This window comes from Rutilus rutilus (genome assembly GCF_951802725.1).
Source record: "Rutilus rutilus genome assembly, chromosome: 5".
NCBI lineage: Eukaryota > Metazoa > Chordata > Actinopteri > Cypriniformes > Leuciscidae > Rutilus > Rutilus rutilus.
In genome coordinates, this window is record NC_140213.1 from 40,470,192 (window position 1) to 40,486,431 (window position 16,240).

The window sequence follows — 16,240 nt, forward strand, 5'->3', positions numbered from 1 at the left end:
TTTTGTTTTGAAACCCCATAACGTTTTCCTCAGATGTTGGTTTATGAAATACAATTTGAAAAGTAGTCAGATTTAAATGATAAATTCAAAATATTATCATATTTCCATAAGAGTGCTACATTTGATCACTAAATGAATGTCAGACATTTTTAAAGACCAAGGATAAGTTGTTTTCATGGTGAAACCTCCAAACATCTGAAAAGTCCTGAATGTGGGACCTTTACAGGACACCCAGATGTGACATGTGACATGTATGGTGTCAGAGAAATTCCCTAAAATATAATGTCCACTACAGTGGACAAAAGTCTATTCCTGGGTCCCAGGAGGTTAAAGCAAAGTGAGCCTTTGTTTTTTTATTTAATTGCAACATTTTACTAAAAATTAATGATTAAAAAAAAGCAATATTCTGTAATTGTTCATTAAAAATGGACAAAAAGGAACATGAGACAGTGTTGGACTGAACTCAACAAATGGACAACAGTTGCAGTTTTATTTCAACTGAAGCTACAAACACACATTCCTTACATGAATGTTGGTGATACACTAAATTAAAAATATTTTTGCACTTTTAAGAGCATTTTCTTTACTAGTCTCAATTTGACGTGCACATATAAAATAGCTTTTTCCTTGAGAGAGAAAAAAATATTTGGGGTATAAAGGCATATACAAACAGTGGTTTTCCCAAAGTCATTTTTGATGTTGATATTTTAATGGATACTACTAGATTAAAATTAACAAGTAATGTATGACAGCCTTAACACTCATGAACCCTCAAGAAACTTTAACCGATTCAAATTTCGAGTTATTATTTTTGCAGGTTTAAAAATGTAGCTAATAAATGTAACCGAAATGAGGGAAATATATTTTCCTAAAGTCTGAGAAAATTACACAAGCTTAGAAGTGAGAGAATGTGGAAGAAACCAAAAATGACAATATTTCTGTAATCAAACAGTTATTCAAAGTATCCAAAACCAATGTGGTTGCAATTTGTTTCAAAATATTATTCACTCGTTACATCAATTGTATAACAAATTCAAGGCACTTGCTGTGAAACGGGATACAACCCAGATACACAGATTACTTTTCCCTTTAATTTTTGATATATGATTTTATATATATATATATATATATATATATATATATATAAAACAAGGAACAGATTTAAGAACATATTTTAAAAAGTCTTCATTTCATCACAGTTTTAATACTAATTATTTTCATATGTCCGCTCTCACCAAACATTGCTCGGTAATCCAGGCACACAGGAGTTTCTTTGGCACATTTCTGCTGCTTTCTGACAGAGGGGAGTGAGAGTGGAAAGGCTGCCAAAAGGCCTTCACGGTGGTTCAGTGCCTTGCTCAAGGCACAACAGCTGGTGACAGAGAAAGTAACCGATTCTGATTCGGGGCTTCCCGATACTGGCCACCCATACACTGAGAGCGATCAATATCAGACACTACAACAGTAGAAGTCATGAATCACGGCGAGTTTCTTCACTGACCAAATTAAAGTCTCTGAAAATCCTGATTACACTTTTTTTCGGTGTATTTTCCGACAGGTATTAATGATTGCTATTACAATTAGGGTCCTTATTAGTAGGGTTGCAGAAACGTCCGGAAAAGGGTCAGTTACGTCTTATTCAGGATAAACAACAGACATGTTGGGCAATGTAGGTCCCTAGATAGATAGCTCACCCAAAGATTCTGTAAACATTTACTCACCCTCTTGTCATTCCAGACCCGTATAACTTTGTTTCTGCAGAACACAAAAGAAGAGTTTTATTTATTTATCCATGTTTTTTAGACTATACAATGAAAGCCAATGAGGTCCAGTGTTGTTTTGGACCCCATTGACTTTCATTGTATTGGTAAAAGCAGTTCTTTCAAGACATGATCCTTTGTGCTCCGCAAAAGTCATACGGGGTTTGGAAATGACACGAGGGTAATAAGTACATGACGACAGAATTTTCATTTTTGGGTCAACTATCCCTTTAAGGCTCATAATTAAACAGCAGTGTGTATTATTATAAATGTGATTTGCGTGGTCGCTTCCAAAGCAATTATCAACTTTCCCCTCATGTTCAAAGTGATGTTAAGGCACAATAAACTATAACTAGGTCATGTGATTTGTTGCAAATAATGAATAAACAGCACATTTCCCCTATCAGAAGAACAATCTTCTGGGTGGGTACCGTAACAAATAATTCACAGCAAAAATCAGGAAGGTGTATTCTTAGTCCTTCCAGCAACTTATGTAAAATTCTGTTCAACAGATACAATCAGGTAAAAGGCTGAATGAGATAATTTCCAAAGACAACATAAACATGACAATACACCAACAATAAATAAATAAAACTCACATAAAAGATAATAAACGAAAGAAAAACAGCAGAAAAATAGAAAGTGAATGAAAAGTTTAGAAGGAGGTTTTCTGCTAATTGGCTCTGTTGTGATGGAGCAGGAAGTTGACATCTAAGTTGAGGCACAATGTTGTTTTGCTCTCTCCAATGTTTGTCACATAGTCTTTACGTCTCGCCCTCAACCGTTACATTGCTGCTGGTACCGGCGGTTGAGTTCTCGCAGCTCTTTCTCGCGAACGCGCCGTGCCTTGCTGGACTTTGTGGAGCGGCTGGAGCGAGTGGACTGGGCTGATTTAGTGCTGTGGCAGCGTGAGGACGCTCTCTTCAGGAGGTTCTGGGAAATGGACCGCTGCAGGTTCTTCATAGAGGAGGAAGCTGCCATGCTGACAATCCAAGGGTGTTTAAGTGCCTGGCCCGCAGTGAGACGCTCATTTGGATCCACCGTGAGGACGCGGTCAATGAAGTCCTTAGCAAGGTTGGAAACACTTGGCCATGGCTGTCAGAAAACAGAAAAGAAATAGAAAAATGGCATAAATAAAATTATTCAGACATTCTCAAAAGATTTTGAGACTTGGTCTGTATACACAACAACCTAGATAATTATAATATAAGATAATACATTTTAATTATACTTGTATACTTAAAGGATTAGTTCACCCCAAAATGAAAATTTCCTAATAATTTACTCACCCCAATGCCATCCAAGATATCCATGTCTTTCTTTCCTCAGTGGGAGAGAAATTATGTTTTTTGAGGAAAACATTTCTGGATTTTTCTTCTAACAATGGACTTCATTGGTTACCATCGTTTTTAAGTCCAAATCAATGCAGTTTCAAAAGTCTTTGAAGTGTTTAAACGGGCTGTGCGCGATCACAGCTGAAGAAGAGGTTGTTATCTAGCGAAACATTTATAATTTATAGACTTTTTACCTTCAATAGTTCGGATTGAGCTGATCAACAAACGGACAGGGAACTACGTCATCACGTTGAAAGGTCACGCCGGCGCCGGCAGAAGTACCGCCCCACTGTTTACAATGCGACCGTACGTAGGAGGATAGTTCAAATAGTATTGTTTGCTATTATATATATATATAGTAATAGAATTCAGTGAATATGAATTTCAGTAGTATATGAATAACATTCTGATGAATATGAATAGTAGTTCAAATAGTTTTGCCGGCGCCGGCGTGACCTTTCCGTTTGTTGATCAGCTCAATCCGAACTATTGAAGGTAAAAAGTCTATAAATTATAAATGTTTCGCTAGATAACAACCTCTTCTTCAGCTGTGATCGCGCACAGCCCGTTTAAACACTTCAAAGACTTTTGAAACTGCATTGATTTGGACTTAAAAACGATGGTAACCAATGAAGTCCATCGTTAGAAGAAAAATCCAGAAATGTTTTCCTCAAAAAACATAATTTCTCTCCCACTGAGGAAAGAAAGACATGGATATCTTGGATGGCATTGGGGTGAGTAAATTATTAGGAAATTTTCATTTTGGGGTGAACTAATCCTTTAATACTTGTAATTATGCATAACTTGCTGTTATTACTACATGAAACATGTTATTAAAACATGAATAAAAACTGTAATAACTTCAGAAATCATTATAATATGTTGATTTGGTGTTCAAGAACATTTCTTCTCATCAATGTTGAAAACAGTTGTTCTGATTCAAAAAAAATTTGGAAACCGTGATGCATTTTTTTCAAGATTCTTACTCTAAACAAAGTACAAATCCAAACATTACAATAATATTATGAATGTCTTTACTGTCACTTTTGATCAATTGAATGTGTCTTTGCTGAATAAAGGCATTCATTTCTTTCAGAAATGAAAAATCTTGCTGTACCTACCAACTTTTTGAACGATAATATAATATAATATAACAAGAAACAAACAAGGTCCAGTCAACTATAACAATAGCCGAGATTGGAGAGCATAATTCAAGTTCGTTGAAAGAGAAAGCAAGGACCAATACAAGAAGGTTTCAGCAATGCAAAATACATTATACAAACTAGTTACTTTAAGTTAATTTTTCACTCTTCCAAGAACATCTTTAGACTAGTCGTGCATGTCCTGATATGTTATGACAACTGGCCAAACACTAGCAGCTCTATAAGCAAGAGAGAAAACAAAACATGGCTGAGTTTTTGTTGGTTAGCATGACTTCTCCAGGGCTTTTCCCTGTAAAGTCCACATTGGTCTTGTCTGTGACTCACAGCAGCAGATAGGCCCTGACGCACACACTCTGCCAGGAACTCTGTGGCCTTACATCACACGCTCATGCAGGGGGTTACTGCGGGATAACACACGATGACAGGACTGCGCTGGGTATTGTCCAGCTAACACAAACACACACACACTCTCCCCAAAATACAAGCACATGCGAACACACCAAAACTTGCATATAAATACTCATACGATAAATAGAGGCATTGCAAATAAACATACTCAGAAATCCAAGGTCAACAGACAAAGACAAAATGGTTGGCAAAAGTTTAAAGTGTTTGAAAAGCACTTTGCGAAGAATAGAAACAGAGCACACCAGAGTCAAAAGACAGAAAGAGGCAGAACTATCATGGCCTGTTGTGTTCTGGTGGCTTTGTGGGGAATATTTCTATTTAGGAATGCAGATCTGAATGGACTGTATAAAAGCCTCAAGTAGATATATAGCAGGAGACAGACATTTTCAGTGGGGCACTGTCATTCTTATTCTAAAAGTTTGTGTAGTGCAGAATGAGTCATCAGTATTTTTGGACCGTTTTACCAGAAAGAAAGACTGAACATTTTAAATGTGTATCTGCTAATGGCTAATTTTGTCAAGTTATCAGAGAATATTAGCATATAGATGGCCTCAAAGCGAATAGGCCTAGGCATTGATTACACGTCAAAATGCCTTTAGTCACCAGACTACGGACACTAAATATATGCTAGAGCTACACGATTAATTGTTAAAAGACTGCGATCTGGATTAAAACACCCATGTGATCTTATTCCGAAATGATAACGATACGGCTGTCTATTAAAAAAAAGTGTCATTGTATCAATCATTCAAGAGATGCGTTTAAAAACGTCGATTAATCCAGTAATGAAACAAGTGAAGTCTTTATGAGTGAGTCATTGAGTCATTCATCTAAACCTTTTTTTTTTATATAATCAATTCAAATTAATTAAATATTTCTTAAAAATTTACATTTTGGCATTTTAAATGTTTAGTCAGCCAATGGATGAACTAATTAAAAAATATACCTTAAATGCAATCCAAGATGCTTCGGATAAAAGCATCTGCAAATGTACATATGTAAATGTAATAATTTATATGTATTCCTCGCATTTAGAATTTTTATATATTTTGCAGTACAATTAAAAGTTAAAGTAAAAGCTGCTGTTTGCTTTATATGTCACTAGTGGCACCAAATGTTTTCACAAACCCTTCCCATTTATGATATTTTGCCATATAGCAACACGTCATTGTTCTTTACTTTCTCACTGTTGAAAAAAAATAAAAATAATCCAACAAATTGCATTGTTACAATAGGCCAGTCTTCAAGAAATGTCAAGAAAATAATGTTTTTAAGCCACATGATAATGAAGACCGTTTTTCCTGGGGTCACTCATAGAGGTAAAGACACATACTGAAGTGTTGTTCAGACATTATTAAACTGTACAGATGTACTGTAACTGAAATTCTGCCACATCTGTTTTGTAGCTCAAAAAGTAGAGCATAGCACTAGCAATGTCAAGGTCATGGGTTCGATTCCCAGGGAAAGCTTAAATGCTATGTCGTTTTAGATAAAAGCATTTGCCAAATGCATAAATTCCTAAATTATTTATGTAAATGAGTTTATAATAATACAGTTCTATTTAAGAATTTAAAGACTTTAAACATTTTAATTCTGATTTATGTTTTACATATGCAGGAGATGAAAACCGCTATATTCTACGGGAAAACTGCAGGGGGTTTGTGAGGTTATGAAAAACGAATAATTAAATTCTAATGTTGGCACTGAATAAGTGCAAAAAATATGTTCCCTTAACGCCCAACGGACAAACAGGTAGTACCGCCCCAAACTCAAACCATTTGTTGAGTCAATGTTGCTATGTCAAGCCGCTCAAACAAACAGTGCAATGCTGAAAGCGCCACAGACCACAGTGCTTACGCTTTTCGGGGAAATCAACCTACGACTGGCTTACTTATACTTGTCTCTGCACAAATGTAAGCAAGCGGGCATAAGAGAAAGAATTTTTACATAACAAAACAATTACACACATCAGCATTAAATTTGGGGTAACATCAAATAATAACACTTCAGAGCACTTTAAGGACATTTAAAGGTGAATACCACCACCCATTAACATGTACATAAAGCACATATACTTCATGAGAGCTTGTTTGTTTGCAAGAGCAGTCAGCCAAAAACAAATAAATCATTAAGTATAGAACATTGCAAGCGAGCCCAAAAACATGGCACACAAATACTTCTGGGTTTAATAAAACCAAGTCACATTAGCATATGCTTTATAGCACTTCTATACCTAATCAAAAACATCTGCATTTCCAATCTCCCAGCAACTCTTGTTTTGCACATGCATGATCCACACTGAAGTGACTTCTCACATAAATCTCATATATATAGAGCACACTCATGCAGCTCAGAAATATACATAACTACAGCTAGTGCAAAAACAGGCATTATTAGGGTACATCATTTAAGAAGATTTTATCTCTGTTGATTATCCCTTTGGGGTATGACACATCGAGTTTATTATTTATTAGAAACTTTAAAGTAACCATGAATATTGCAGCATTTATTACACATTACACACTTTTTTAATTCACATGCCCTCGTGATCTTTAGTAAAAATGACTTCCCCTCCTACGGTGACCCAGTAGTGCACAACGAAATTTAAAAAGCAAAGATAAGTTCACAACACAACTAAATGAATCCACTACACAACAGAAATGACCACAACACAACAAAATAAAGCCGTAACACAACAGAAATGCCCCCGACCACTAGAGGGCTCTCGGAGCATTTTCCACTGTTCTATAGAGTCAGCAGTCTAAAAAATATATCAACACCACAATTAGTTTTAACAGTATGTAGCTAACCATTTTATATCGACATTTATTAATTCAAAATCACCTACGTGCATTATAGTTGCATATTTATACTCTAGAATGCTTTGACGCTCTACCACAGCGATCCCTGAGGGAATGTCTGCCAATTCCTCCAAGTTGTTAAATGTATAATTTGTATTAATTACAATGACTTTTAACATTCAAAAACAGACATGTTCAAAATCCAAAGCTTGATTGTATTGGTAGTAGACTGACTTACTACAGGTGACTCATGTATTTACAGTAAACAATTATTTTTTAGGAAATTTCTGTAAAAGTTTTTTTTCTTTTATCATGTTTCAAAGGTTGTAGTTCCTATTAACCAGACTGACTTACAACAAGTGAAATTGTGCCAATAGCTCCCTCCCTGTATGCACAGTACACAATTAGTTTTTTATAAAAACATTAGGCCTACTGTAATTCACCTAAAGGTGTTTTGTTTGTTTTTTTCATGTCCCAAAGCTTGTGGTAGGTTCCTAGTGACCAGACTGACTAATTACAGGTGAAATTGTGCCAATACCTTCCTGTAATTCTGCAATTCACCAAATGGTTTTTATTTTTATTTATCAAATTATATTATAATAATTTATACGTTTTAACACTTGGGGGAATTGCCAGACGTTCCGCTGTGGAAGCGCGTCAAAGCATTCTCGAGTACACAGCTATAATTCATGTAGGTGATTTTAAAGTAATATTTTATGTCAATATACAATGGTTACATACTGTTAAAACTAATCGTGGTATTGATATATTAAGACTGCTGACTCTATTGACATAGAACAATGGAAAGGAAAACTTATTTCCGTTGTGTTGTGGATTCATTTCGTTGTGTTGTGCACTACTGGGCCACCGTACCCTCCCTCTTGCAGTAACATCTCTTCTCTTCTCTGATGATATGTTTACTGGCATGAGGGCGGGACAACCTGTCACTCACATGAGATCACAACAATCGCAAACGACAAAGATCCAATCAATTCCTAGGGACAAAATCAAGACCGCCCTACAATTGTTCTTGTTCGAGAAGCCCTTTCACTTGGACATACGCCAATAATAGGGAAGAAACTACTAGGCTATCGCAACGTCCATTTCATGCTGACTTGAACTTGGTAAAAAGCTTTTTTTAAGTTTTATCTATAAGACGTGAAGGCGTGGTGTGTTAGGGAATTTAAAATATTGATTAATACCTTGATTATAATCACACATTAGACATACATTGACGCAGCAGTGGATTCCAGAATCAACTCCCTTCAGGTGTAACGTGTGTGACAAGCACATTGTTGAAATAATACATATTTTACCATTTAATGAGGTTGATCTCAAATCTGTAAGCCCACAATTATCTATTTAATGCTTGGTAGCGTTGACTTGAGATCACACAAACGTTATTAAAGACTCCGCAAGTATATTATTTGTACACATGCAGTATAGGTTATGTACACTACAGAACATGCATATCATTCTGACATCGCAATGAATGATTATTTTAAAGTGGTCGCATAGTCCTTACCTCGCCGGAGAAACTGTATTTCCCTTTGAGGATCTGTCGGTACAGGCGCATGCGATTGTCATCCTCAAAAGGCATGGTGCCACTGAGCAGTATGTAGGAGATGACTCCCAGCGCCCACATGTCCACTGCATTGGTGTACGGCTTACGAACGAGTATCTCAGGAGCGATGTACTCAGGCGTTCCACAGGTCGTCTTCATCAGGCATTCGTCGCCTTTCTTCCGCGTGCTGGCCAAGCCAAAGTCTGTGATCATTATCTTGGAGTCAGCACCAGGATGGTAGTAAAGCAAGTTTTCAGGTTTCAGGTCCCTGTGCGTGATGCCCAATGTGTGGAGGTACTTCACGCCATCGAGAACCATCTGCAACACCCGCGTGGCATCCCTTTCTGTGAAAGACCCACGGGCGATGATGCGGTCGAACAGTTCTCCGCCGGTGGCCAACTCCATCACCATGTAGACCCGCTCAGCTGTCTCGAACACCTCCATCAGTTGGATGATGTTAGTGTGGCGCACCCGTCGCAGGACGCAAAGTTCAGATTCACATACTTCTCTGCCTTCACGGTAGCGGGTCTCGATCATCTTGATGGCGTATGGCTGCCGTGTGCTCCTGTGTTCCACCCGTACTACCCGACTGAAACTGCCCCGACCTATCAAAGCTTTGATATCATACTTAGCAGTCACTCGAGGGTCAAATTTGGCCCTGTATTTGGCTACTTTTTTCCGGTGTGGGTCAGCGGGCTCTGTCTGGCTGTTAGCTGGTGGAGGGGACTGGCTCACCTTCGCAGCAGCCTGGCTTTGACCCTGAGGGGATGGCGAGCCTGTTTTCTCCCCGCCACCTTCACTTCTGATGAAGTTTTTATAGACATCGGTCTGATGCGGCTCTACCTTTTTGACTAGGTCAAGTTGGACGTCAGCGGGTGGCTCTGGGAGGACTTTGCTCGTCCTGCACCCCATCACATCAAAATCCTTCCTTCCTGGTGCCAGCAGCACATCCTCATCTCCTGGGCAACACGTCCAGTCCCACGCTCAGTTACCTCTTCAGTCAACACACCGGCACTGTGTGAATTCCAGTCGACGTGAAATGTTAATTTAATCAGATGTTAATCTGAAATAAAAAAAATACTTCATTTATTAAGACTAGTATATATGATTATGTATATTAAGTAAGTATATAACAAGTATATTTTGCATGAAGTATGGGTGGTTACATTTTTGCTTATGGTTGATATCAAGTGTGAATTGTAACAGTTCATGCTGATATTGGAAAATAAAACTTTGTAACAATGATTGTTGTAAATTATACTGTAAATTCTATAATAAAACATATTAGTTATATCATATCACATATATGGATGGATGGATGGATAAAATAATATTATATAAATTATTATTATTTCTGAAATGTACTATGTAAATTAGTGCTATTAATAAGTGCTAAGGAATAGTGAATAAAAAAAAATCATCAATATAATTGAATAAATGCTATCATATCACATCTATGGATGGATGGATGGATGGATAGATGTCCAACTAAAATAGGTTTATACAACGTTTAGTCATAAAGGATATTTGTTCCGTTAACCGTAGGCTATATGTAATCGTTATAGAGTTTAACCGTGTTATCACTAAAAGTCAGAAACTGATATTAGGGGCTGTTGTGAGAAAAGATGAGTCTGGGACTGGGTAATAAAATGAATAACTATGACACCACTATTCATATCAGTTGTGTCATAGCATATCAATTAAGCACTTTATGTTGTTAAACTAGTATAGTTAAACTATAAACCGATCTTACAACTAAACTTTACCACAAAAATTCCACTGGCCCCCCACAAAGACTCAAACTCAAACACTTGTTCACTTTTTCATCGCTCAAAACAAACTTGAAACACTTTTCTTCAACTTTTCGTTACCTGTTACATGCCTTAACGGAGCCAGTTATGTTACAAAGTCGTTAACAAACCATTAATATAATTAAAAGTGAACGATACACCGGATATACGTTAACTTACCCCCCAAAATCACAAAAAAAACCCTCCCCGTCCAGCACAAAATCAATTGTTTTCTCGAGGCCTGGATCTAAAATCGAGCTTAATCGCCAAAGTTTCCGTAATGTTGTAGTTTTAACAACAATTGTATCAACTTAAGACCCAAACTGGAAACTTTAAAAGTCCAAATAGATGTGAAAATTACCTTAAGAGGGATTTTCTTACAGGCGATGGTGGGAGTAAGGCGAGATTCCCAGCGCCAGCCTCTTCACCCCAGTTTCAGCTCTTCTCTCCATTTTTCCGTATTTCTAAAACTTTAATCCTGCTAGAATGATAGCATCCCATTAGATTTTGCTATCATGAACATGCTGAGTCCAAAAATAAGGGTTGTTAACGTGTTTGTATCACTTTTAACGCGATGCGATATGAGAAGAAAAGTATGGAATAGAGACCGCCTGCTTGGAAACGGTGTTTTCGGAGTGGGACCACCTTTTTTCCTGTGTAGACCTTTCTTTCTTTCTCCCCCCTCTCCGTTTTTTTTTTTTTTTTCTCCTCCTTTTCTTTTGGGAAAGGAAAGACCTCCGCTTGCTTCGACCCCTGCAAAAAATAACGTGAAGCCAGCCAGAATCATAAATTTGGCCGAGAAACAAACTACGGATAATGTCAATCGAGTGTTTTTAGGATAAACGTCAATGTATGCATCTGCATTCTGTACAAACAGACTAATGACTGAATTGTAAAATTGTAAGATTATATTAATTTCTGGCTTAAAATTTAGTATGTGAAATAATTTACAAAAGGTTGTGAAATATGTCTCATCAATGTAAGACGTTTGTAAATTTGTAGTTTTTTTTCTTGAATTTTTTTATCTTTTGAAATGCACAATTTATTTTATTGTCACAACTATTTTATTTTAAATTATTGTTTATTCATTTCATAGCTAGTTCTTTATGTATCCGAGTTTGCACAAATACTTTTTTAATCTACATATTGTTAAAACCAATATGTTTTGCAAAGTTTAATTATTCATACAAATAAACTATCTCTTGTACTATTGTAAAGGTGTACGATTTAAATTAAGTATAAGTTTGCGCCATTTCTTAATTAAGGTGTCATTTTAAAGCAATTATTGTCGAATTTTAAAAATACAAAAGCCCGAATTATTTAACATTTCACTTTACAAACTACTTTTCGCTTTCAGGACGATTCGGATGAAGGGACTTTTATATTGTACAAATCTGTTTCTCCCACTATTTGGCATGTATCGTAGCTTGCTTCAATTTGACGACTACTTACATATGACGATCTACACTTTTAACACTAAGCTTTTTGTTTACTTAAGTTAATGAATTTATACCAGCCTGTCAATATATGTAATGCGTTGATAAATATTTCTCCATTATTTTTTTGTTTTTTATTCAGTATTCAAGCCTATATTTGCATTGAAAATAATTAATGTAGAATACTAAATAGGGCCTGAAACATCAACATTAGGAGGTCAACCTGTTTATTATATGAGCTGTTTTATTTCATGTTCTTTTTAAAATATATATATTTCATGTTAGATTACAGTTGAATGTCCATTCTCTTCTCATGCTGAGAAGGTTTTGACCTCTGGTTTTGACACACAACACCTCGCAAAATATTCGATTCATCCACCAATAGATGGTGCTGTTCTTTAAATAATATCAACTCCAAATAGCAGCAAATTGTTGCTATATTTCACTGGTTCAGGTTTTGTTATGTGCTGTTGGTAGTGCTAAACTAAGAGAATGCATTTACAGACTTCATTAATACAAAAACACCTGAATGTATTTCTAAGACTAATTATTTCATTTCTATCATAGCCCTATCTGTAATATGACCCATGACAAGGGGTAAAGCCGCTGAACTCTTATTTCTGGACTTTTGTGATATTACCACTCTAAAAAAGCAATCGCTTCACAATTGCTCCAGCAGGGCAAGATGATAATATAATGCGGTGTAACTTCTAATGCTCAGAGGAAATGCCAGTGGATTTGTGTCCCTGCAGTAAAAGGCTGGATCAGATCCATCCATTACCACAAAAGGGCACCAACTATCCGAATGAAAAAAATCAGACAAGCATAGTGAGAAAGTGTTGACACACAGTGTGATGGTAGCTGGGACAAGAGAGAGTAATCAAGAACGAGAAATGAAGGATAGATGTATGAAGTTTGCAGATCATCATGCCTTACAATGTGACTGCATTGTTGTCACTCACATGAGATCACAACAAAAGCAAACCACAAAAATCCAATCAATTCTTGATAGACAAAATCATGTCACGCCCTTCATTTTTTCTTGTTTGAGAGGCCGTTGTATTCGGAAATACATCACAATAAGAAAGACTATCGCAACTTCTGTTTTATGTCAAATCAAAACAGACAAAATATCATGTAACATAATAGGAGGCTTTACAAAGAACCTCCTGTCGTCCATTATAAATGAACACACCTTTGCAATATCACACAATCAAAAGTGCTATATTTCTGAAAGCACGGCTGTGATTCGGCAGCTCTTAGAAAACCAACACGATTGCGAGGCTATTGCATTTATGGCCAGAATAGTTCAATATAAAAGAAGAGAGTAATGAGTGACACACGAAAATAGTTCCGAGCAGAATAGCAGAAAAGAAGAATTAATCATTGTGCATTCCTAAGCAACACACTGCAGTGTTTTTGATCGGAATGGTTGAATGAATGATTCAGTGATTCAGTCATAAAGACAAGGGCTGCATCCAAAATCGCATACTTCCCTACTATATATTAGATGAAAAAAAGTATGTGAGTAGCATGTCTGAATTTGTAGTGTTCATAAAACAGTAGGCAAAAATTTCTCAGATGATCTACTATTTCTAGTGAGATTCTGAAGTGCAAATCCAATGGACACTTTTCTATCCAATGAGGCCATGGGAGAGGATTTATGAATGGCAGATGACACTAGGCCATTTGACAACGACAACATGAAGAATGTAGTATGTCCAGAATGCATTCATGCTGCACACATTTATACTATATAGAATGTACTTTTTTAATGGTCACAAAGTAATTACTTATTCAGGTGCCTCCCAGAAGGACTTTTCGCCTACTGTTTAATGAATATGAATTCGGACATAGTACTCTTTTCACATACTTCTACGGAAAGTATTCAGACCCCCTTTTTTTTCCTCATTATTGTACACACAGCACCCCACATTGACAGAAAAACACAGAATTGTTGACATTTTTGCACATTTATTAAAAAAGAAAAACTGAAATATCACAAGGTCCTAAGTATTCAGACCCTTTGCTGTGACACTCATATATTTAACTCAGGTGCTGTCCATTTCTTCTGATCATCCTTGAGATGGTTCTACACCTTCATTTGAGTCCAGCTGTGTTTGATTATACTGATTGGACTTGATTAGGAAAGCCACACACCTGTCTATATAAGACCTTACAGCTCACAGTGCATGTCAGAGCAAATGAGAATCATGAGGTCAAAGGAACTGCCTGAAGAGCTCAGAGACAGAATTGTGGCAAGGCACAGATCTGGCCAAGGTTAGTGATGGCAAAATGAGGCTTCCTGAACCACTGAGACCTTGCAGGCCATTGCTTCAGCTAAAGGTTCATTACTCGAAGCTTCATTCAGCATCGCTCACTAGTGACACCTAGCTACTGTGCAAAGAAATAGCAGACAAATTCATTCATTCTGAACCAGTGACACCTACCTCCTTCTCTCAGGGCGCGCCTTCCCCCGGCAAATAAATATACATATTTATTTGTATATTTACATTAAAAATAAATATTTTTATTTAGACCCTCCCTAATTTTATATAAATTATATATTTTTATAAAAAAATATATATTTTATAAAAATACTTTTATAAATAAAAATATTTATTTTTAATGTAAATATACAAATAAATATGTATATTTATTTGTATATTTATATTTAAATATATATTTTATAAAAATATTTTTTTATAAATAAAAATATTTATTTATTTTGTACTCACTGTTGATGTCTGTAACCTTTCATTTGCAATAATAAAAAGACATGATCAGACATTTGTCCATTACTGTGTATAATATAAAATATGTAGCCTATCTTTCTATGAACAACAACAGTGACACCGTGTTGAGTGCAGTGCTTATGTTTGAGGGAGTGTAATAAAGTACATTTATTCATTTAGCAGATTATAGATAACAGATTAAAGTAAACTGCAACAGAATAGTCCGGAAGGAAGGATTACAATAGATTTTTTATTGAGAAACAGAATTATTTCAAGTGTGTTGGGGTTTAGACGATTCCTCTTCTTGGACAAAATCTCTCCAGCCTTGGAAAAGATCATTTCACAAGGACCAGAGGATGCAGGGGAACATATAAATGCCAGTGCCAGCTGGTATAAATGAGGACACTGATGCTTCTGTTGAGCCCAGACAGGGGAGGATTCCCTCTTTCTTGCTGGCTCCATTACCAGGAAAAAGGAAGAGTCACAAAAAGCAAACAAATCCAAAAGGGCAATCCAAATAAAAAAGCAATCCAGTCCAGATGCAAAAATCCAGAGCAATCCAAATAATCTTATCTAATTAATATAACAAGACTATAATATAGCTAGGCCTACTATAATAATAATATAGACTACTATAACTATTCTAACCTAATAATGTAATAATATAGGCCTACAGCCCTCACATATGACACAATAACGACAATGACAATGATAGTTTTCTAACTCTCTGACACTACTACAACTCCTGACAACACCCACAAGGAGGCGCGAGTTTCGAATCCTTTTATCCGGAAGCGACACTCGGACCGAACCGATGACGTATTTACACAAACCGAGGCCTCGTTTGTCATTAGTCACGTGATTTTCACGTTAACAACACAAGCCTCGAATCGCGGCTTCATCTGGCACGCCCACTTTTTCTCGACACACGCTCCGACGCCTCGGTTCAAATGTCACATCACTAGCCAAGGTTACAAAAGAAAATTCTGCTGCACTTAAGGTTCCTAAGAGCACAGTGGCCTCCATAATCCTTAAATGGAAGACGTTTGGGACGACCAGAACCCTTCCTAGAGCTGGCCGTCCAGCCAAACTGAGCTATCGGGGGAGAAGAGCCTTGGTGAGAGAGGTAAAGAAGAACCCAAAGATCACTGTGGCTGAGCTCCAGAGATGCAGTCGGGAGATGGGAGAAAGTTGTAGTAAGTCAACCATCACTGCAGCCATCCACCAGTCGGGGCTTTATGGCAGAGAG

At 36.7% G+C, this 16,240-nt stretch overlaps 1 protein-coding gene across 1 annotated transcript; it reads right to left on the minus strand.

Moving 5' to 3' along the window:
- Window positions 1–476: 476 nt before the first annotated feature.
- On the minus strand, window positions 477–11,609 carry pskh1 (protein serine kinase H1). The gene is made up of 3 exons (XM_084408758.1): window positions 11,182–11,609; window positions 8,992–10,093; window positions 477–2,855 (listed from the first exon to the last, which is right to left on the minus strand). Exons 2-3 carry the CDS (start codon window positions 9,940–9,942, stop codon window positions 2,538–2,540), a joined length of 1,269 nt encoding a protein of 422 aa, XP_084264884.1. The 5' UTR covers window positions 9,943–10,093; window positions 11,182–11,609; the 3' UTR covers window positions 477–2,537.
- Window positions 11,610–16,240: the final 4,631 nt, after the last annotated feature.